This window comes from Neomonachus schauinslandi, chromosome 7 (genome assembly GCF_002201575.2).
Source record: "Neomonachus schauinslandi chromosome 7, ASM220157v2, whole genome shotgun sequence".
NCBI lineage: Eukaryota > Metazoa > Chordata > Mammalia > Carnivora > Phocidae > Neomonachus > Neomonachus schauinslandi.
Genome location: NC_058409.1, coordinates 53,401,481 through 53,425,665, shown reverse-complemented (window position 1 = coordinate 53,425,665; position 24,185 = coordinate 53,401,481). Strand labels below are relative to the sequence as shown.

Here is a 24,185-nt window from a genome sequence, read left to right as displayed (position 1 = left end):
GCCTGTTGTGTTGTAGGGTTTCATTAAGTGTGTGATGAATGAATGAATAGTAGTTTATGTAATAGATACTGTGGAAAGCACTGGATGTACAAAGATACGGTTCTTACAAGCATGAGAGAAGTAGATCGTCCATTATTGGAAACATAAATAAACTACAGGATTATAATTCCCTTAATAGAGCAAATAGCAAGTGTTTGAAGGTACATAGCAGAGTATGAGTAACTCTACCCAAGGAGTGCAATAGGTGAAGTAGCAACCAAGCTGACTTGCAAAGGGCAGGTGTGAGTTTTGTGACAAGGGTTAGGGCATTCCAAATGCTAACGTGAAAAAAAACAAAAACAAAACCAAACAGGTGTAAAGAAAATGGCATGTTTAGTATGTAAGAGGTATTTGGTTTTGAAGAGGTTGAGAATTTATATTCTAGGCAGTGATAAACCATTAAAGGTTTTGTTTTTGTTTTTTTTTTAAAGCAAAAGAGCACAATTTGTGATTTGGAAGCATCGTTGTCATCAGGTTGGAGGGTATGACGAAAGCATCGGTAATACGAAGGAGGGGGCAGTTTTGAGAGATTCTTCCGAGTCAGAATTGACAGGCTTTCCAGTTCACTGAATGAAGGTTAAGAAGAAATCATTACTAACTTACAGGTTTTTGGCCAGAATGGCTGACTGAACTGTTACTGCCATTAACCAAGATAGAGAATAATACGAGTTCAATTTGGAACAGGTTGGTTGTGAAATTGGATGGAGGCCATATTTCCTTTAAAAAAGAGCTTTGGAGGGGCACCTGGGTGGCTCATTCGTTAAGCGTCTGCCTTCGGCTCAGGTCATGATCCCAGGGTCCCGGGATCGAGCCCCACATTGGGCTCCCTGCTCGGCGGGAAGCCTGCTTCTCCCTCTCCCACTCCCCCTGCTTGTGTTCCCTCTCAGGCTGTCTTTCTCTCTGTCAAATAAATAAAACCTTTAAAAAAAAATAAAAATAAAAAATAGCTTTGGAAATCAGGAAAGAAGTTGGGGAGATTAAATTGTATATCTGGATTCATTAGCAAATAGATGTTGAAGTGAAGGTAGTAGATAAAATTACACAGGGAGAGCATATGGACAGAGAAGAGGAGGTAGCCGAGGACAGGACACTAGGAAACTCCAGTGAGTTGCATGTAACATATTAGATGGTTTGGTAAGGGCTCAGCCTCAGGATGAACTGAGGCTGTAACATCACTTTTTTTTTTTTTTTAAAGGTTTTATTTATTTATTTGACAGAGAGATAGTGAGAGAGGGAACACAAGCAGGGGAGTGGGAGAGGGAGAAGCAGGCTTCCTGCGGAGCAGGGAGCCCGATGCGGGGCTCGATCCCAGGACCCTGGGATCATGACCTGAGCTGAAGGCCGATACTTAGTGACTGAGCCACCCAGGCGCCCTGTAACATCACCTTTTAATTTCTTTAGTAAATTTCCATGAATGGTGAATAGGGAATACCAAAAGTACTATTTGAAAAATGTTTCACAAGATTTCCTTTGACATCGACTAAAGTAGATTCATAGGGAGAAAAACTGATATAAAACTTTTGGTTTTAATCTGTATTTCTGTTTTAGATTGACTCTCTAAAAGATGCCTTTGCAAGTACTTCTGAAGGTAAGAAATTCAGCTAATCTACCAGTATGTGAGATGCTTAGAATTTAGGGGTGGGAGATGTCTCTTAGAGTGAGTGAACACTTATCCCACTCTAAGATCTAGCACTGAGTTACAATGCCACCACTACCGCTAGTCTTGCTGTGTGAACAAAGTAAGCTGTCATACCTCTTTTTTCCTCATTTCCTTACCCGTAAAATAGGGAGAGTGATGTCTACCTTGTTTATGTCCCAAGATTATTGGGAGAGAATATAAGTGAAAATGCAAAAATACATTGCAGAGCTCGGGGCAATATGGAAATGTGAGGAATGAATAAAGTGAAGGTATTCCATAATTTAGAAAAAAAGACTGATGTTTCTTGGCCTGATAGAAAGAAATGATTAATTGTGGGAATATACGTAAGCTAGCATAGTTCTTAGATTTCTGTGTATTGTAACATATTGTAACAGATAATCCTTTCAGGATCATACTGAATTAATTGTAGTTCTGTTTTTTCTCAGGTCATGATAAAACACCAGTTTCCACTCGTACTCGAAGTAGTCATCTGAAGCGGCCAAAGATTGGGAAGCGGTTTCAGGATTCTGAATTTAGTAGTTCTCAAGGAGAAGATGAAAAGACATCCCAGACTTCACCTACAGCTTCAATAAACAAGTAAAGTATTGGTTATTTTACTCTCATTATTTTGTTATTCTTATTTTCATATTTTTTTTAAAGGTTTTATTTGAGAGAGAGAGCACAAGCAGGGGGAGGGGCAGAGAGAGAGGGAGAAGCAGACTCCCTGCTGAGTAGGGAGCCTGACTTGGGGCTCAATCCCATGACCCTGGGATCATGATCTGAGCTGAAGTTAGACGGCTAACTGACTAAGCCACCCAGGTGCCCCTTTTTATTTTCATGTTATTAGTATTTAGTATTTAAGATGGAAGTTATTATTATATTGTTTGTGTAGCACATAACCTTGGTGTAAGAGTTTGTATTTGAATTCTTCTACAGGATTACTGATTGTACTCACTTTGACATATTACAGGGAGAAGATGCTAGTAAGAAAGTAAAATAAATCCACAATTTAATCTCTCATGTGTGAAAATCCAAGAGAATATTCTGGTGATTATATTACCCCAACTTTGATAGTAGCTATAATTTTTAGTAATGCTCAGGTTTAGTCAGTTTTTTAAAAACCCTAAGTTTTATTTTATAATGGATTCATTTTACTGGGTTACTGGATATAACACAAATTAGCGATAACCATAAGTGGTTCAGTCCCGTCCTCTAGGAACTTAATAGCCAGCTGAATCAGTAGAACACTAGGGTCAAATCTTTATCCTCTGTCTTCCTGGGAACCTTAAAGAAAGCAAGATTTCAAATTTTATAGTAAAACTAGACTTTTTTGTTGTAATAGTCCTACCAGTTGTTCCTGAGTTAACCATTCATAGGTTTGCCGTTTTATCTGTGAAATTATTTTACTCAAGTAGAAAATTTTGTAGCTTTGCTAATGTCATTATGTAAATAATTTAAAATTTGGATAATTGTGTAATTATGTAAATGTTCTATTTTAGTGAAAAATTAATGTTAAAGGCAAATATAACTATTTAAATATTTAAATCTAGTAACTTGTGAAAGAGAAGAGGTTAAGATAATTACAGTTTTCTTCCTGTGTAACATTTTGATGTAATACCCTTTTTAGAAGGGAATATAACAGTGCATTTATATTGAACATCCCAGAGTTATTGTAGGATTTTGTTTGTTTTTCTTTTTTTAAAAATTTTATTTATTTATTTGACAGAGACACAGTGAGAGAGGGAACACAAGCAGGGGGAGTGGGAGAGGGAGAAGCAAGCTTCCCGCCGAGCAGGGAGCCCAATGCGGGGCTCGATCCCAGAACCCTGGGATCATGACCTGAGCTGAAGGCAGACGCTTAATGACTGAGCCACCCAGGCGCCCCCTGTTTTTCATAAATAGAACAGTAACAGTAAGACTACATGCTTGAATGCTTACTCAGCTACTATGAAGAACAAAATTGCATCTTTGCCCTTGAAGAATTGACTGCCTGGTGGTTTCTAATTAACTAGCTAGACCTGTGACACAGGTTAGGAACACTGCAAGGTAGATTGTGATGGTACAATAATAGAAGTACAAAATGGTGTGGATGCAGAGGAGAGAGTTGATTGAATCTAATTGAGGGGATAGAGAGATTAGGCATTTGGACCAGGGCTTGAAAGAGAAGTTGAAACTCAACAAGCAGAGTCAAGAGAGAAGATGTTCTAGTCGGGGGCTGGTCCACAAACTATAGTCTGTAGATCAAATCTGATCCACTACCTATTGTTGTAAATAAAAGTTTATTGTAACACTTCCATATCTTAGATGTTTGTATGGTTGCTTTTGCATTACCATGGCAAAGTTGAGTACTTGTTCAGAGACCATATGACCCATAAAACCTAAAGGAATAGTTTATTGACCCCTGATGTATACGAGGGTTATCCAGAGAACTTACTGTGATGATGAAAATGTGCTTTATCTGCCCGGCCCAAAATGGCAGCCCTACTTAGTATGTCCATTGAACACTTCAAGTGTGGCCAGTACAGCTTCGGAACTGAATTTTTAATTTCATTTAATTTTAATTAATGTAAATCTGGACATGTGTTATGGCTACTGTATTACACCATGCAGATATAGCATGAGCAAAGGCAAAAAGCTAAGAAGAATATTAATAAGGATAACTGATGTGTAATGTAAAGGTTACCATCTAGTAGGAAATAAAAATATGAGAGTCCAGGTCCCAGGCCAGCAGGCATTGTAGCAGCATGAGCGACTCATCAAAGTATTTGGCAATATGATGAGCAAGACGACCTCCGTTGCCTGGTGGATGAGGCCCAGCAAGATAACTCATGCAGGGGGGAGCAAGTAGCCATACTGTGAGCAGCCCTATGAGGAGGGTACCCTATGGCAACAGTCCCCAAGGAATTGGGTCCTCAGTCTATTAGCCTGCATGAAGAGCTGAATGCTGCCAGCAACCACATGAGTAAGGGCTTGGGATGGTTGCAGGGAGCACTGCCAGTCAGACCTTCAGACAAGACTGCATCCCCAGTAGCTGGGTTGATTGCAACTCCATGAGACCTTGAGCCAGAGGTCCCTAGCTAAGCCACACCTGGATTCCTAACCCACAGAAACAAGATAATAAATGTTCGATGATTTCAGGTGTAAAAAATATAGATATATATGAGGGTCTGGTCATGTTAGGCTTTGTAAGGAGATACACTTTATTCTCTAAGCTGTAGAGAACCATCAGAATTTTCTGAGCTGGACTGTGACAGGTACAGATGGGTATATATAAACAGAGCTCTCACAGCTTTTCTAAAAAATGTATGTACTGCAAGTTCAAAGATGAGTTGGGACAAAGTTATGGTGGTCCAGAGAGAATTGGGGCCTGAAGGGGGGCCATAAATGGGAACAGAAAATTAGGGATATGTTTGAAAGGCATTTTGGAGGTAGAACAAAACTATCATTTATTGTCCAAACTGATATCTTTGAGAATGAAAGGGGCATTATTAGTGACTATGGCAACGCTGGGACAAAAGCTATGAACTGGACTGTCTCAGGTAAATTGGGATGTGTGTTCATTCTAATAGAAGAGAGCCAATGAGGTACGGTTAGAGTAAAAGAAGAGTCTAGCTTACATGTTTGAGGAGATGTGTGTTACTACTCAAACTAGAGAACAAGGTAGGAAAGAGGACAAGTTTGTAAGAAGAGGAGATTGGTTTTGGACCTGTAAGATTGGAACTTATTGACTGAACAACACTTGGTGGATTCTCTAAAGTGTTACTTTATTAACACAATCCTAAAATTTTATATTCATCCTTAATAAAACAAGTAAGAGTGGTTTTCTTTCCTAGATTGGAATCTACTGCACGCACATCAGAGAGCTCAGAAGAATTCCTGGAAGAAGAACCTGAACAAAGTGTGATTGAATTTGAGGACGAAAGTAGTGATAAGGATGCTCGGCCTGCACCAGAAACCCAACCACGTGTGGAAAAGCAAGATGGTGAAAAGGTATGAGATCCCACTTATTAAATAAAGTAATTGAAAGTAAACTAAATTTTAACTTTCTTACTCATAAATTGTTAGAAAAATCTGGTGATCTATTTTAGAGTCACAGTAGAAATTGTGTTTAATGCTAAAAAGCATATGTCTATACTGCCAAGGTCAGGTACTGGAGGTGGGGAGAGGATAAAGTTATAAGTATCGTTTCGTGTTTCAAACTGAATTTTTAAAAGTTTGACTTACAGCAAAGGTAAAATTGAGGATGTTTAGGTAGTAAGATCCCTCTGTATATTAAAATATAAATTAATTTGAGAGAGTAAACATACTTAAGTGACAAATTATATGACTATGAGGTATATCTTATAGAACCAGTTAGAATGCCATTAGGTCAATAAGGCCTCATTTGCACCTGTATCTTGGTTAGAAGGATAAAACTCATCATTCAAAATATATATTTGATTACAATTGATTACATATTCCTGGAAAAATAACTAAATTCTTTTTTTTTTTTTTTTTTAAACAGTAGAAAACAAATGGGAAAATCCTTCGTGACCAAGTAAATTCTTTATTTGGCCTGATTTCTGCAGCTCTTCCAGTATTTGTCCTTACCTTCTTTTCTTCCTCTTTTTCTTTAGTGTCTTCCATCTTTGGCTCTCTAGAGAGTCCTTATTTCTTCTGCCCTAGGTGCTTAAGATTCTTTAAAAGTCTTTTACATGTTTGCCAAGTGCAGCCAGCATCTGAACAAGTGAAACTACATTATCAATTTTACTTTCTTAACTTATTCTATAATATCTTTTTAAAAAATTTTTTATTTATTTATTTGAGAGAGAGAATGAGACAGAGAGAGAGAGAGCATGAGAGGGGGGAGGGTCAGAGGGAGAAGCAGACTCCCCGCTGAGCAGGGAGCCCGATGCGGGACTCGATCCCGGGACTCCAGGATCATGACCCGAGCTGAAGGCAAACGCTTAGCGACTAAGGCACCCAGGTGACCCGAAACTGCGTTTTTTTTTTTTTTTTAAGATTTTATTTATTTATTTAATTGATAGGGAGAGAGAGAGAGACAGTGTGAGAGGGAACACAAGCAGGGGGAGTGGGAGAGGAAGAAGCAGGCTTCCGGCTGAGCAGAGAGCCCAGTGCAGGGCTCGATCCCAGGACCCTGGGATCATGACCTGAGCCGAAGGCAGACGCTTAACCATCTGAGCCACCCAGGCGCCCCCCGAAACTGCATTTTTTTTTTTTTTTTTAAAGATTTTTATTTATTTATTTGACAGAGAGCGAGAGCAGGAACACAAGCAGGGGGAGTGGGAGAGGGAGAAGCAGGCTTCCCGCGGAGCAGGGAGCCCGATGCAGGGCTCGATACCAGGACCCTGGGATCATGACCTGAGCCGAAGGCAGACGCTTAATGACTGAGCACCCAGGCGCCCCGAAATTGCATTTTTAAGTGGCATTTTTTTCTTGTAAAAAATTTGGACAGCAAAGCACATGTTTAAAAATGTACCTCCAGACATTTATGGGAATATATATTTGTTATTTTTGTTTTAAAAACTTAAGATTATGCTGTATGTACTTCATGTAATGGGTTTCATTTGTCCAGCAATACATTGAGCACATACTCTTGTAGGGCACCAGTGACACTTGAATCCACTTCCAGTGGTTTTCATCACCTAGATTGACTACTGTGTCTTCCTTAATATTCTCTAGGCCCTTATAACGTAAGCTTTATAACACCACTGTATTTTGGTTTCTTGGTTTTCCTTTCTGAAGTTTTGTTTTTGTTTTATTTATTATTTGACTGTTGTGCTTCCTCCTTTTTCCCCTTTATTTGTGGACATTCTAGAAGACTCAGTTCTTGACTTTCTGCTCTTGGTTCATGTTCTCTCTATGAAAATGTACCAGTCTAATGGTTGAACTCTCATTTCTGTGGGGATGACCAGTAACTCCAGACTGTGAATATTGACTGAGACTGTAATGCCACAGTATTACTTGTCTTCTGAATATTCTATGTAGACAGATGTATTTTATCATCTTAAATTCAACATAATCTCTATTCTTTATCACTTCTGTATTGAGCCTTTTTTTCCTGTTTTTTTTTTTTAAATCTTTCCTTCTATTTCCAAACGTAAAACTTGAAGGACAGGTTTTTCTCATCTGTTGCTTCTCACTTTTAGTTAACTTTTAGTTAATTACCAACATTCTGTTTTTTTTAAACTTTTGCTGTTTTTCTCACTTTCTTCCTTTCAGCATTTTTTCCTACCCTAGTTGATCCTTTCATGAGCTTTATCATAATTACCTTCTGTATGCAGTCTACTTTCTGTATACTCTTTGGCCAGATAAATTTTTCTAAGTCCCTGATTTCCCTATCCCTGTGACTTTAGGAATCCTACATAATCCATACCAACCTATTTCTGAGCCCTTGAGTGCATCATTTTATAATTTTTATAATGGTAATAAAATGCCCTCTATTAGAATGTCACTAAGATTCGTTAGAACTATTAAACATTAAATAGAAGTATTTTACATTGATAAACATTGGCAGAAGAGTTTCAGAATTGGAAGGTTTGTGTTATCAGCTCACTGATACTTCCATATTTAATGTGATAGAAGGAGTAGGATTGTTCAAAAAATGACCCAAAGTTGACTGGACAGTGAGCTAACTGAGACTGAGGCCTTTCTTCTTCTAGCAAGAAGCTGTATCCAAACTCAGCTTCCCACAAGCCTGGCAGTGCTTCCTCCCCCTGGCAGGGTAACCCATAACTTCCCACAGGCCCCAAGGATTCCAAGTGCTGATCAGCTGGTGTTCGAGAAAGAGCTGGCCTCAAATCCAGTCTCTGGTGCCTTTTTACTGAAAAGGTTCCACTCCTGATGGCCCTATAGGGAAGAACAAGAAGGGGACAGGGTGTCTTCACTGCATCTCAGACCTGTACTGCGTCTACAGAGCATCATGGTCTTTTGCTGTCTCCACGAGAACAGAGAGAGTTTGGGTTACTTGTGCGTTCTTTTCTTTGACTGACCCTGCCTGAAAAATTTCCTCTTTTCTCAGTAAAACTGTTCTTAACTCATGCCCTGCAATGTGGTAGACTTTATCTTGAGTCCTGGTGCATGACAGGTGGAGACTGAGAATGGATCCACCTTGCATGACAAATAAGTTAACTTATAATTGTGTCCTTACTTTTCCCCCCCAATGATGTAGGAATCTGAATTAGAGCCTATGAATGGTGAGATAATGGATGATACTCTTAAAACCTCACTTATAACTGAAGAGGAGGACTCCACCAGTGAAGTTTTAGATGAAGAAATAAAATTGCAGTCTCTTAATTCCAGCGAAGACTCTACCACTCTTGTTCCACTGGTGGTAGAATCTTCAAAACCCCCTGATACTGTTGCACAGGATAAGGTAAGAGGGAAATAACTTAATTTTTTATAGTCAAACTGTTCCAGTGTTGGTGACATGGAAGGGGCATTATAGTATATATATTTTCCTCCCCCTTAATATATATATATATATATATATATATATAGTCTTTCAGGAAAATTAATTCTACATTAATTGCTATGCTTAGATTAGGTATTCTAAGAAAATGTAATCAGCAATATTCCATAAATTCACATCTTTGTAACCTATAATACATACCTGATTTCTGGTAACAAAACGAGTTTTATTTTGTAGATTTAGGGAAATGCTTAGACAAATAGATAAAGCATTATTTATCAGATACTTGAATACCTATTGCTTACATAGTCTATGACAAATACAGTCATTTTAATTTGTTTTAATTGCGGAGACAGATTAGATTAATGGGAAAAACCTGATAGAGTATTTTTTAAAGAAATTTTTACTTTTTTTTTTTTTTTAAAGATTTTATTTATTTATTTGAGAGAGAGAGAATGAGAGAGAGCACATGAGAGTGGCGAGGGTCAGAGGGAGAAGCAGACTCCCTGCCGAGCAGGGAGCCCAATGCGGGACTCGATCCCAGGACTCCAGGATCATGACCTGAGCCGAAGGCAGTTGCTTAACCAACTGAGCCACCCAGGCGCCCCAAGAAATTTTTACTTTCAAATATTCCAATTTAAGGCTAAAAACATTGTATAGCATTATTTTATTAGTGCCTCAAATAATTAAATGAATAAAATCTCCATTGCCCTTACCTATCATCTAATGAAATTGTAGTCAAACTTAGTGGGGTGGCACATTGTCAAGCCCCAAAGGACTCTTGGTTCTGGCTCCAGTAATACCAAGAAATTAAAAACGTTTAGTTGATTCATGGTTTTAAAGAACCTTGGTAAAGAAGTTTAAAATGTCCTAAGTACTTTTTGAGGTAAAATAATTACTTTTATTATATCTTTAAAGCAAGAACCAGGTTATCATGTAAGACAGTTTTGAAATAATTGACTTGTATTCAGAATATGTACACCTGATTAACGAAAGTAATGAGTACCGAATTCTTGAAGATGCAGTTCATTGTCATTGCATATTAGTGTGTAATTTATATAAGAACTATACTGCGAAAGTTTGTTCACCAGGTTTTTTATTTTTAGACCTCACATATAACTGACTCAGAAATGTTGCTGGACGAAGGCCCATCTGATGAAAAGGGGCACACTGAAGAGAAACTGCCACTAGTTTCAAGAAAGAAAGCACATTTTGGGAGTTCAGACAATGTTGCTACTATCCCAAACGAAGAACGATCTGACAGTGGTTTTCCAAACTCTGTGATAGCTGAATTTTCTGAGGAATCAATCTCTGAAAATTTATCACCCAACACTACTTCTTCATTGGAAGACCAGGGTGACGAGGGGGTACCTGAGCCCCAGGAAACGTCTACAGCTCTTTCTCAGAGCTCTTTGATAGAAGTTGAACTTGAAGATGTGCCATTTTCACAGAACGCGGGACAGAAGAACCAGTCAGAGGAGCAGTCTGAAGCATCTTCTGAGCAACTGGATCAGTTTACGCAGTCAACAGAAAAAACTGTGGATAGCAGCTCAGAGGAAATAGAAGTGGAAGTGCCTGTGGTAGACAGGCGGAATTTAAGAAGAAAGGCCAAAGGGCATAAAGGACCTGCTAAGAAGAAAGCCAAGCTGACATGAATGAAGAAGATACGCAGATGATAAATCCTCTTTGTAACATTATTGTTGTTTTTAAAATATGGTGATTAATAAATGGCATGGGGCACAGGGCAAAAATTGCAAAATTTCACTTTGAACTTATTTATGATGCCGGTTTTCCGTCCCCCTTAGGACCTAGGATTCACCATTCTTTTTAATTTTTCAGGCTATTTTGTGTAAATACAATTTTTTTTATTTTTATTAAACCATGTTTCGACTTTGGGAAACCAGATCATACTATATTTTCTTTAGCAATTGGGGACATCTGACCATTAAAATTTTAGAAAATATAAATTAAACTGAAAGTAGTAGGCTTTACATTACTTGTAAGGATCACAGAAATCTTTTATACTATGGATTTTAATAGTAAACTTGGTGAGGGTTCTAGAAGTTTTATCTTAAAAATCAAAACTAATCATTTTTTAAAATGTAGGCATGTCTAAACAAAAATGTCAGTAAATGAAAATATACTTCAACTAAATGAGAGCACAAATAGAAATTTATGGTGAAAGGTTTATGAAGATAGTATTTTGGCCTCTTAATTCTTAGTTGTGTAGATGCAGTCTCTTCCTTGGACTTCAGTGTCTGAGGAAAGGTATAAAATCTGTTTCCACCTCAGTCTTTATAACATCGAATATTTACAGTACTGCTAGGGATTTAACTCTGGCATGTAGGCACTAATTATAAAATATCATTTGAAGCTGGGGATTATTCGTTTTGTCCTCATCCAATTAACATGTATACTTACGAAGTGTGAGAACCCTTCCTAAGGCTTCTCCTCAATCCTGTCACTGCCTTTACTCTAGAAATCAGATATTCTCCTCAGCTTTCATCCACTTCCCTAACTCAGAGTGATTCCTGCCAAAAGATCTGCTGCCTGTCTGCCAGCTTATGCCCTTGGCATCCGTATCTGGGTAGGTTTGGACTGTGCCCCACAATCTTAGATCTAGACGGCAGGAATAAATCTGCTCAAGGAGCTATATAGTTCAAAGAGCTTAGCTCAAATTGGAGGCTTTGGTTGTTGCTCTGGTCTTGCTCACTTGTTCTGTGAGGACAGGTTACAAGCTAGCCTATGTGTATACATTGTGGTACTAGGCCTTTGCCTAGGAAAACTTAAATTCTCTTGTTAATTTTTATATAGTAATTTATTTAAAAATGAACAAAATGGTTATTCTTAGAATCCAAAGAGAATCTTAAAACAGTCCTACTCTTTGGAAGTATTGTGTGTACTCAGATTTGCAGTTAATTTCGAGAATCCTTTGAGACCATTAAGATTGTTTTTAAAACAGCTTGGTCCTTATAATGAAAGAACCACGTTATGACTTTGTGTCATTATTTGAGGTGCTAAGGATTGATGTCAAAGGTTTATCCAGTCTACAGTCAGGTGATGTCATTAAATTTTATTTTGGAATGTTGATATTTTAGGTCTAATAAGCTAAGTTAAAATGTTTAAGCAGGCAAAACAGCAAACCCTCCTATTCATGTAAAATTTTGAATACTTGTATCCCCTACATTTTCCTTAATTATTGGTCAGAGGCAAGCCAGATGATTTCACTCCAAATGAAAATTAAAGCACTTTGGCCATTTGTTTTCTCAACAAATGCTGATTAATTGAAAAAATAAATATGACTGGTACATCTATCACATTTATGCTGTTTTATAGATTTTGTGAGAAACTTTACTATCACAATTAGGGAAATAAAGATATGAGGATTTAGTAAATTCTTAACCTTTCCATTTTTAATTTAAAATAGATTTAAAAACCTAATACTTAGATATTTTACTTTTTTACTTGGATTGTTCACTGTTCTCTTGAGAATACTTTCTTTAAAAGGGTGTAGTTTAAGACTGAGGTCACTGACAACTCTTGATATGTGAATATAGTTGCTGAGTTCACAAAACATGTTTAGTTATTCATATATAATAGGACTAACAGTATAAACTCGTAATTGTTAAACTTCTTTGGTTTATTCTTAAAACAGCAAGAGCATTTTAAGCAGTTTCAGAACTTTATGCTTAGCATACAAGAAAACTTTTATTACGTATTATCTCTGACCGAAAATGTTATTTTGGGGGTTTGTAGATGGTAGAGAAAGCTAGGTAACATAGAAAAACCTTACTTTCATGTTCAGTAACACGTTCATGTTCAGTAATGAGTTCTGTACTCAATGAGTATAGAATTTATAACAAAACTTATCCTCAATAAGGAATCTAAATAAAACTAATCAGATACTTAGTTTTTTGCAAGGCATTAGAAAAACTTGAGAATTATAGAGGACTGAAATCGGATTTCAGCCAGCCAGTCTAGTTATTGAGTGTCTAGTCACATTCTATAGTCCTTTGTGAACTGCTTTTTTCTGTTTAGAAGTTTTGTTTCTGGAAAAGGATTTCACTTCAGTTTGTGTAAATATGTGTATATTTCCTTGTGTAATATAAAACAGATATTAACAAAATTTTAGTTCTTTCAAGTTTAAATTATCCAATTGCTAGACATCACAGAAATATATTTAACAATTTATTATAAAGCTCCTCTAAACTTTTAAAGGTGAGAGGATCTATTATGATTTTTTATAAAATCAAATAGCATGACAGAATGTCAGTCTTCTACTTAAAATGTCTATATTCACCGTGTTTCCATTCACTGCAAAGAATAAATATGGCAAGGATAACACTACTAGTGGTTAACGGTTCACTTTTAGCTGACCAGAACACTACCTAAAATTGTTTCAGTGACTTTAGAAAGTATCTTGAAGGTTTATGATTACATCAAATTGAGTCTTTACCTAGTATCTAAATATCTGTTCTTATGTACTGCTTTACCCTTAGGGATTACCTTCTAAGGTTTGGTCACACCAGCAAACTGATACAGGTCTTGATGTAAATACAGAATTTATACTAACATTACTCATTTGTGTAACAGCATTTTAGAAATTTCTGCTTTGTATGTCCACTAGTAGCTAATCTGGTGTTTAAAGTCCAGTCTTTCATGGATGTGATTAGTTACAAATGTTATGCTTCTGTTGGCATACTTAATATAAAGCTTTCTTTGTAGAAGATACTTAATTTGCTTATTTTGGGTTCTAAAAAATAAGCAGACTGAGTTCTGTGGGATTATGCTTACCTCTATTTTTTTTCACCTTCCAAATCTTAGTCATTCACACATTCCCCATTTCTATTAGTGGCAAAATCAGTTGTTAAAATATAATTGTAAGAAAGGTTCAGCTTCCTGTCATCCTGAAGTAATTGTATCATACTGGATAGTCATTCCCAAGGAACTAGCCTTTCTTAAGTGTGTATGTGTTCTAAAACTTCTAGGTTTATAGAACTTAAGAAAAGATGTTACGTTATTCAGAATAAAGTCTTACTGAGGTACTCAAGTTTGTTTTCTTGGTAGGTTTTTTTTCCTTTTTTTAAGTTTGAAAAGTATGTTTTGTGATTGTTTCTTGGCCTGTGTTTTGATATTCTTTCCCTTTTCCCTACTTTAATTGACGAAGATGTGTTTAGATATTGAATTTGTTTAGACATTAAATGATTTTGTTAAAGGCACAATTAATCACATTGGTTGTACTTTCAAGACAGACTTTAAAAATAAACAATTTAAAACCATTAATGTGATTATAGATTAATGTAATACTATGGACGCCTTAAAGCTCAAAGCTACAAACATAATTCAAATCAAAAAAGTGCTTTGACCAAGTTAAAAGCCTAAAACATGACCTTTTTTATATTATCCAAGTAACTGCAAACAAATTTCTCTTTAAGGGCATCAGTGCATTCTTTTTAATAAAACAATTTTACCTGGAATTACTTAAATTTGTAACCATCCTAAAAATATGAAAGCACAAACATTTTGGTGTATTTTTTTCTATATATGTTTGGAGTAAAAATACAGTTCCAAGTAAGTATTACTATACATGATTGAGAGGAAAAAAATGTTTAAAGTATGAATTCACCAACTTACTGTATGTGAAGACATAAAGGTGAAAAGATTTATCTAAATCCTTCTGAACTCTATAGTGTAGTGTGCCTTCTCTTTTCTGTACTTCTAGTAGAGTATAAATACTTGATATAAACAAATGCTATCATGTGTTAATGCGACATTTCTTAGGATTAATGAAAATGAGGTGGAAGAAACTTCCAAGTAAGGTCTCATTTCGTAGTTTAGGCTCTATATTTAAGTGTGCACAGACCTTTATGATAAAAGGTGTTTTCAACTACACTGGTTTTTCCAGTAACAATAGGTCTGCATTGCTGAGTATCCACTAAATGCAGATATGGACCAAGATATTTCTATAATTGCTTTTTAAAATTATTCAAACTTATGAACATCCAAATGCTAAAAAGACTCAAAAATAAAGACCATTTATTTTAATAAATGTCTATTTTAATGTTTTTCACAACAGAATAAATACTTCTCTTGATGACTGCAGATACGTAAGGCTGTTTGGTAGTATTCAGAACCACCACAGTAATGGTGGTCTTCCTGATCGGTGTGTAATCTTAATTATAAGGAGTTACTTCTCTGAAACTGCTGTCAAACCAGCAGGACTGCATTTATGCATCCATCATTTTCAGGGTTGTTGGTAACCTGGGCATATTTGCCTGAGGAAAACAAAATGGGAAAAGGAGGGATGTTAATGCTGAGAAAAATTAACTTTGCCCAAAATATTTCTAATCATCACTTTTAAGAAAGAAAAAAAGATAAATGATAGTAGGATCAATGAGATTTTAGAAATCACTCAAAATCAAACGAGTTCTGGAAACTTTTTATATACTGTTTTAATACTTTTTACAATTGGTGGTCAGCTCCATTCTGTTACTAGGTTGTATTTAACAAGCCTTTGTGGATTGACCTGAGCATTGTTGCTTGTCCACATACTTAACTAGAAAATGCAACAAGTTTTAATTTTCAAATTAATTTAACCTATTTTATTTTATTTTTTTTAAAGATTTTTTATTTATTTGACAGAGAAAGACACAGTGAGAGAGGGAACACAAGCAGGGGGAGTGGGAGAGGGAGAAGCAGGCTTCCCGCGGAGCAGGGAGCCCGATGCGGGGCTCGATCCCAGGACCCTGGGATCATGACCTGAGCCGAAGGCAGACGCTTAACGTCTGAGCCACCCAGGCGCCCCAACCTATTTTAAAATTGAGTTCAGCCAATGTGAAGTATGAGTTAATGACTCATATGAAGACTCAATCAAGAAGTTAGAGTGTATTCTTCAATTTTATTTTATTTATTTTTTTTTGAGTTTTAATTTTTTTATTCTTATGTTAATCCCCATACATTACATCATTAGTTTTAGATGAAGTGTTCCATGATTCATTGTTTGTGCATAACACCCAGTGCTCCATGCAGAATGTGCCCTCCTCAATACCCACCACCAGGCTAACCCATCCTCCCACCCCCCTCCCCTCTAGAACCCTCAGTTCGTTTTTCAGAGTCCATCGTCTCTCATGGTTCGTCTTGTATTCTTCAATTTTAGAGAACATTAAAGTTTAGAAATACCTGATCACTAAAAGCAGAAAACTAAGAAAACGAAGAATTAAAATTGCTGCATGACACCTTTTATTTTTAATTACTACTGAAACTATGTGACTATGTGTTTGATAGGTCTCCCTTCCTCTGCTCATGGTTAATTTATTGTATTTTCTTTCAGTATATTTTGATTATAACTCACTTCCCATCTGCTTCCCTCCTAATTAGCGCCTTTATTTTTTTTAGATTTTGTTATTTATTTGACAGAGAGTGAGCGCGAGCACAAGCAGGGGAGTCGGGTAGGGAGAAGCAGGCTCCCCACCGAGCAGGGAGCCCGACGCGGGGCTCAATCCCAGGACCCTGGGATCATGACCTGAGCCGAAGGCAGACACTTAACCAACTGAGCCACCCAGGTGCCCCCTAATTAATGCCTTTTAAAGCAGTCCTAAATTCTAATAATACAGTATACTTTGTATAACTGAAACCAGTAATCTAAGTGAAAAAGAATCACATTCACAACTACTTTGCAAAGATTTAAATCTGATTTACACCATTTTAACTTAATCTAGCTCTTCTGCATTAAAATTTGCTATGTACTTTTCTATCAACTTGCAAACTTCAATTTTAGGATTGTGTAGCAGCAGTAGTCAAAAATTTACTTACCCCAAATAACTTTGCCTCCTTGTGTCACAAGGCCCAACTCACTCACGTTCACCTCAATTACAGTGCCTTTGGTAATAACACCCAAAGTTGTATATAGTGGGGATGAAGGATTCTTTTTTACACCAAGTATTGGCAGGCAAAAGGTGGCTTTCAATTCAGGATGTGTTACATGGGCCTTTTTGAAACGTAAGCCCTAGTAAGTCAAACACAAAAATGTTACGAGTCTAAAATGTTAAGAACGATGAGCAATGATCCTTTTTGCTTTTCCAATTGTCTTCCAAATCAGCCCCATGGATGAACAATGTCAAAATCTTAAGGCATCAAATACTTTTAATTCTACAGACTAAAAACCTGATAAATGCGTGGGGGAAAAACCCCAAACACATATTCCTGATGTTTTCAGCACGGAGTGTTAACTTACCAACATACTCAAGATTTTCCTCTGTTACCTACATTTTCTGAGGACTGGCTGCATGCCAGGCACTGTGATGGAGCATACAAATAGCTTATTTAAGCATGATAACTTTACAACTCCTCCCCCATTTTTAAATTTTTTTTTAATTTCTTTTTTTTCCCCCTTTTTTTTAAAATAAGACAAAGATTGGCAGGTGAAATGACTTGTTCCTGGGTTGAATGGTGTGTGGATGCAATTAAACTTAACTATCCTGATTCCAAGTCTCTATAGACCTCAGCTGTTTTACATGATGAAAAAGGAGGGTGGACTGTCAGCTTTTCATTGATGGTAAAACTGGTCAAAGACTGGAGAAAGCCCAGAGAGGGGCTTTCTGTTAGACTGGAGTCATCTTGTCACCTAGATACGGCCTTTTGGGGTGCAGCACTTCAGAAGCCACAACACTATACAGTCTCCTAAATTTGGTTTTTGCCTGTATGGGGGTAGACGGTAGTGATACTGAAGTTCTTAGTAATGGACTCAATGAATTTTGTAATAAACTTACACAGCTGGGGATGCCATCTGACTAATGCACAATGAGATTTACCTGCCAAGCTACGAAAGCCTAGAACAGCATGATTAGTATATTCTCTCCCTATAGAACTGTTACCAAACTGTATTTAGAAGATTATGAATATGAAATCAAAACAAGGGAGTCCATGATACAATCCAGAGATGGGTGAATATTCTGTAAATGGACAGTGGACACTTGAGGTTTTGCAGGCCATATTGTCTCTCCTACAACTACTCAAAGTCTGTAGAAAAAACCAGCCATAGACAACACGTAAATGAAAGGGCATGGCTGTGTTCCAACAGAACTTCATTTACAGAAAAAGGCTACTTGACAACATTTTAATCCATTAAAAGTTATTCAGGTTGAGCACTAGGGTAACACTGCCAACTTTCCTCTGATTGCTTTTCCAAGCAGGCTGGATTTCCAGTGAGGAGAGCAATTCAGTCTGTTTAAAGGGATTGTGCAAAAAATACATAGCTGATCCTGGAACACAGGTTTGAACTGCACAGGTCCACTTACATGCAGATTTTTTCAATATAGTACAGTACTATATATTTATTTTCTTTTAGGATTTCCTTAACCTTTTCTCTCGCTTTAAGAATACAATATATAATACACATAACATACAAAATATGTATTAATTGACCGTTTATGTTATCAATAAGGCTTCCAGGCAACAGTAGGTTATTAGTTTAGCTTTTGGGGAGTCAAAAGTTCAATGTGGATTTTTGGGCTGTGCAGGGGGTGGGCACCCCCCAACCCAAGCTGCTGAAGGGTTAACCAAATGTTCAGTTACATTTGGGAAAGGGGAGAATGGTTTTGACCATCCCGGTTGTCTATAGAAATTAAAGTTCTACTTTTATAGTAAATTCTTTTTTCAGTGAGTACATAATGTTTTTAAATGCAGTAAGATAATTTTCTTACTAAATGGGAATTGCTTATCTCAAAGAGAACAAGTGTCAGGCATATAGGTTACTTGTTGAATGAGTAAGAGAACTTCATGTGGAAAACAAAGATTCTAATACGACATATTTTAAAAATCAGGATTCAGACACTGTCTGTAGTAAGAATTATTTTCATCTCCTGTCTCTTATGAGGCCAAAGACAAGATTCTTGACAGTGGTGAAAAACTGCTAAGCCATCTCTATCAATAAAAAAAAAAAAAAAAAGCCTAAAAATGTCTTTCAATCTCTTTTCATACCAATTTTAGGAATTTCAGGAAATTGTACTCTCTATCCAATCTAACGTAGCAGCTAACATTTAATCCATCCCACTTTTGCAAGGGACTTACCATTGGTCTAATGAATCTTTCATATTTAGGTGGTTTTCGAGTAAAGCCGTCTCCAACAAAGCAGACTTTAGTGACCATCCTCTTCCATGCTTTCTTCTTTCTCTTTCCTGTTCTAATAACTTTTAATACTTCTGTTTCTCCCTGGGCACGAACTTTGGGTAAAGGAACTTCCCATTTTCCCTAAAAATAGACCATAGTTAAAATTTATAATGTTTTAGTAAAAGGCAATGAGGATAAAAAATTTGTTTTAGTTGTACAAAGTAGTGGATTCAATTTTTTCCTAAACCAACAAGATTTTGGCTCCCATGTTTTCTAGAAGTCTGCACCGTCTCCTCAAAAGCCCCAAATTAACTGGTACTTAAGTTTCTTATCGTGGATACATTAAATAAAATGGTTTGTGGGGCACCTGGGTGGCTCAGGTCATGATCCCGGGATCCTGGGATTGAGCCCCACATCAGACTCCCTGCTCAGCGGGGAGTCTGCTTCTCCCTCTCCATCTGCCCCTCCCCTTGCTCGTGCTCTCTCCCTGTCAAATAAGTAAAATCTTAAATAAATAAATAAGTAAAATGGTTTGCTTAAGCTAAAAACCTCAATGCCTTGTTATGGATGAAAAATGTCCCACCTCTAATAAGGCAGTGATTTCTTGAAACAGTGTATGTGCTTACTACTAAATAGTGAATAGTGTAAAAGTGGAAGACTGTCTCCACCTCTTAATTTATCTCTGATTCTACCTTGAGTGGACTTTTAGATTATGTTACTAGTGGGACAAAATCATCGTCACATTATTTTGAACCTCTGCAGAATGAAAATTCTATGAAAAATTGAAGGGATACAAGGTAGTACAAAGCATGTGATTATTAAGACAGATTCTAGAAGCAATTCTACCACTCAATAGATAATGACAATGAAGAGTGATTTACAACCTCCTGAACTTCAGGCGTTTTATCTGTAAAATGAGGATGGGTTAAGTAGAATATCTCTAAAATTTCTTTGGGTGCTCAAGTTATACCATTCTAATTTTAAATAGTACACACCAAAATATAAGCAGTGTGGTTTGTTTTGTGTTTTTTAAAGATTTTATTTATTTGAGAGAGACACAGAGAGCGAGTGGGGAGAGGGAGAAGCAGACTCCCCACTAAGCAGGGAGCCCCCTGTGGGGCTTGATCCCAGAACCCTGGGATCATGACCTGAGCCGAAGGGAGACACTTAACCGACTGAGCCACCCAGGCGCTTGCCCAAGCAGTGTTTTTTATTAAAGATTTTTTATTTATTTTTAGACAGAGAGAGACACAGCGAGAGAGGGAACACAAGCAGGGGGAGTGGGAGAGGGAGAAGCAGGCTCCCCGAAGAGCAGGGAGCCCAATGCGGGGCTAGATCCAGGACTCTGGGATCATTACCTGAGCCGAAGGCAGACGCTTAACGACTGAGCCACCCGGGCACCCTGGCAGTGTGTTTTTTAAAATCAAATTTGGAGACTGAACATTTCTGTTGCTATCTGGATTTCTGTCAACTTATCCATAGATGTTTAAAAACAGTATCTATGTCTATTTCTGTTTTTAGCAGGCTTTAACCTAATTTGACACCAAGCATAATCCAGTAGTATTAAAAAAAAAAAAAAAAAAGTTGAGTTTTTATTTAAGTCAGATGAGTTAGAGTTTTCCACTATTCTACTTTTTAGCAATTTTAGCAATACAGGGCAGCAAAAACAAGCAGTTGTATCTTTCTCCACAAGAGCAGAGCATTAGGAAGTGTCAAGTATAGGAAGCTGTTAAAATACTGAATTTGAGATTCACGCCTTACTAATTTTTTAAGTACTTTTTTTACACTAAAGATGTGTGGTATTCTAATAACTTTTTAAAAACCTGTTGAATGCTAACATGTTCTTATGATGAGAAAGTAAATGTTTTATTACTTAAATAATACAAAATGAACTTTACAAAGACTTTGATATCTAAATAATGGGAAGAGTAGCTGGACTTCATGTTTCCAATTAAACTGAAGAAAAAGGCTAATATTAAGTAATTCTCCTGAACAAAAAAGAAATAAAGACTTCAATTTTTATTTCTTACCGCTTTCTCTTTTCGTTTTTGTTTAATCATATTGGAAAGTACTTTGGCTCGGGACTGTCCCTCTCTGTCCAGTAGATACGCAGGTACTGCTCCTTGTGGAGTCTTTTCATCATTCTTTTGTTTGGTGTTTCTCTTTTCATGCATCTTGATACTACCAAGAAGGAAGAAGATTCAAGATTATCAGTTTTAAAAATTATCACTCAAAAGATGTTAACTTGTTACAATGAAGACATCACCACTTACGTCTTTTTCATTTGTATTTTCTCAGCATGGCGCTGTTTATGGTAGAGCTTAGCTTTCAGACCAATCATCTTTTTTGCCTTCTTTGAACGTTCATGAGCCTCTCGACCTTCTTTCTTTCTTTTTTTCTCATGGTAATCCAAACGATAGCCATATCGCTTCCGGTGTAACTCAATATATTCATTTTGTGGCTATAATGCAAGAATCATTAATTTTAAAAATTAACAGAATTATGCCAGAAAAAGTACAGAAGACCTTATGTCATCCGAATGTTCACTTGCTTAAATAACTCTTGCGCTATTAAGCCTATTTTGCATGATATAAGTTGAATACATTTTGATCCTGAATGGTATGAAGCATCAGGATTTACATCTGTAATAATTTCAGTGAAATTTACTGTTCATTGAAGGGAACTGCCCAAAATCCACTGGACCACAAAAAGGATGACCTCATTCCAGGATCTCTCTTTTTTCCTGAACATCAATAATCTGGTTTTTCAATATCATCATCATTATTCACACTTTTTATTAATCTAAGTTTTACTGAAGTACAGTTTACATATGAAATGTGCCCTTTTTAGGTATAAGCGTACAGTTTTATGTTGACAAACTACACAGTTTTGTAACCACCGCAATTAAGATAGAGAATACTTCCATCACCTCAGAAAATAACCTTGTATTGCTTTGAAGACAATCCTTTTTTCCACCTCCAATCTGTTATCTATCACTTTAGTTTTCCCTTTTTCATTGTGAAGAAGCTTATAGTATCTACAGTATGTAGCCTTTTGTGTCTAGCTTCTTTGACTTAATGCTTTCGAGATTCCCCCACGTGTCACATGTGTCAGTACTTCAATCCTTGTTATTGCCAAGTAGTATTCCATGTATGGATATACCACCATTCATCCTTTGACCGGTTCATGGATATTTGGGTTGTTTCCCATTTTTAGCAAATAAATACTGGCACAGAAGTCTTCTGTGTGGCCACATGCCAAACTGTTTTCACAAATGGCTGTACTATTTTGCATTTTACCAGCAAGGTATGGGATCCCTTTTTACTTTTTCGGTACCTGTTTTTTATCTTATAGGCCACTTTTGTTTTATTTTAAACATGTGGCCACAGTCCATTTGTATTTTAAGACTGCAAAAATAAAATAATGATGCAAAGTCAACTCCAGCACAGAGAATAATGCCAAATAACAATCAACCAGGTACTATGTATCAGGTGTGGTGTTTTCAACTGATACAATAAACTTTGCAGAAACCATGAGGAAGGCATGTGGAATGCCATTTTGCAGAGAAAAAATTAGAGACATAGTAGAAAGAGAACGGATGTGGCAGTCAGATCTGTGCTTTAAGCCTGTCTCCGCAATTCTTCAGCTGCTTGGCCCGTGGCCGGGCCTGCCTTCAGTTTCCTCAGCAATAAAATGAAGTGGCAGCGGAAATAATGCCTACAGTATAGGGTTATTGCTAGGCTCTGGCACTGGCAATACACAGCACGTGGCTAAGCCAGGTATTTAACAGAGTGAACCCTATCTAGCTCTAAAGCTTGTAGTCTGGCAAATACCCCAATCTGTGTCCACTAAGTGCATTTTTTTTTTCTCTCAACCGAGCCGACCCTCATTCCCTTCAGCAGTACCTCCCTTCCGCCTACCACCCCTCGCCTCCAGCCCCAGGGCCCCCAGGCCCCACCAACTCTGAAGCCCTACGATGAGAGTGCCCCCAAACTACCTCCTCACCATGGTGACGGCCGCAGAGCCGTCGGGTGCAGCTGCCTGGGAGCCAAGAAGCTCTCAATTTTCGGGTCTGCCAGACCCGCGAACTGACGCCACGCAAACCGCGACGGGAAAGAGAGTCCTAAAACGACCGACTCTGGAGAAAGCGCGACACATCGGTTCCGAACCTCTGTTCTTCACGTTTAGCTGGAGGGGCGGAAATTGCTGGCGGGCGGCATTTGAGTGTTGCACCGCCGGAAGTGGCGAAGTGCGGCGGCGGGAGGAGGTGGGTGAGAAGGGACCAAGTTCCTTCCCGGAGTTACGAGGGTGTTCGCCGAGGTAGTGTGTCGTGACGGGAGGACTTGCGGACTTTGGCGCAGCCTGCACCTGCGGCTCTCAACACCCGGCAGGAAAAAGCCGGCCTCCAGTATGCGACCTAGTGCCAGGTGGGTACCGGACCGCGCGGTGCGACTGCCTAGTGCCTGTGACCCTGCGGCGCGCCGAGCACCGTGCCCCCTTTAGGGAGGCAACAGCCAGCCACAGAGGAGGACGAAAGGGCCTCCCGAAGGCCTTAATCATCTTCCTAAGTCTTAGTTCGTGGAGTTGAGGCACTAAGGTGGGTTTGGGGTTTGAGGTTTTTCAAGGCTCCATCTTCTAATGTGATTTATTTTCTTTAAAAGCCTATTGCTACCCAGCATTTTCAGGTGCAATAAATTACGTAATCTCTCTTCCTAGAATACGCTTCCCCCAGGTTTTGCTTCCTACACCTACTTGACGTCTTTAACTGTCATTTAAATGTCACTTGCTTAAGTGACTTTGCTTACAGTTACTGCCCAGTTCCCCTTTCCTGCGTAATTCTTCTCTACAGCACGTGTCACCGTAGGAGATGCTAAGTATTTTATTTTTTCCTTTTTGTTTATTATCTGTCTAGTGACCAGGATAGAGACGGTATGAGTGCAAGGATGTCTTTTGCTCACTACTTTTAACCCATTTACTAGGAGGCAGTGG

The 24,185-nt window shown here is 37.7% G+C and overlaps 3 protein-coding genes across 5 annotated transcripts in view; 2 read left to right on the top strand and 1 right to left on the bottom strand.

Annotated features, from left to right (window-relative positions):
- FAM169A (family with sequence similarity 169 member A) overlaps nt 1-10,815 on the top strand; it is a 44,482-nt gene extending 33,667 nt beyond the window's left edge. For both annotated transcript variants that reach the window (XM_044916850.1, XM_044916849.1), the window contains 5 exons: nt 1,588-1,627; nt 2,125-2,275; nt 5,512-5,668; nt 8,850-9,053; nt 10,196-10,815. In XM_044916850.1, coding sequence (XP_044772785.1) covers nt 1,588-1,627; nt 2,125-2,275; nt 5,512-5,668; nt 8,850-9,053; nt 10,196-10,744 — 1,101 coding nt within the window. In that variant the 3' untranslated portion in view covers nt 10,745-10,815. The remainder of the gene's footprint in view (nt 1-1,587; nt 1,628-2,124; nt 2,276-5,511; nt 5,669-8,849; nt 9,054-10,195) is intronic.
- Nucleotides 10,816-15,130: 4,315 nt separating this feature from the next.
- NSA2 (NSA2 ribosome biogenesis factor) lies at nt 15,131-23,403 on the bottom strand. Its single transcript, XM_021700138.1, has 6 exons — nt 23,202-23,403; nt 21,470-21,657; nt 21,227-21,377; nt 19,158-19,337; nt 16,902-17,094; nt 15,131-15,364 (listed from the first exon to the last, which is right to left on the bottom strand). Exons 1-6 carry the CDS (start codon nt 23,202-23,204, stop codon nt 15,297-15,299), a joined length of 783 nt encoding a protein of 260 aa, XP_021555813.1. The 5' UTR covers nt 23,205-23,403; the 3' UTR covers nt 15,131-15,296.
- A 53-nt stretch (nt 23,404-23,456) lies between these two features.
- GFM2 (GTP dependent ribosome recycling factor mitochondrial 2) overlaps nt 23,457-24,185 on the top strand; it is a 59,149-nt gene continuing 58,420 nt past the window's right edge. For both annotated transcript variants that reach the window (XM_021702008.1, XM_021702001.1), the window contains exon 1: nt 23,457-23,623. The gene's annotated coding sequence lies outside the window, so the exon portion shown is untranslated. The remainder of the gene's footprint in view (nt 23,624-24,185) is intronic.

Excerpts from the sequence above, each read along its gene's own strand:
- NSA2 (XM_021700138.1), bottom strand. Across the intron at positions 19,338-21,226 it reads AAAAACGAAAAGAGAAAGCG|GGAAAATGGGAAGTTCCTTT; the intron begins GTAAGAAATAAA and ends GTCTATTTTTAG. Across the intron at positions 17,095-19,157 it reads AAAGATTCATTAGACCAATG|GGCTTACGTTTCAAAAAGGC; the intron begins GTAAGTCCCTTG and ends TTGACTTACTAG.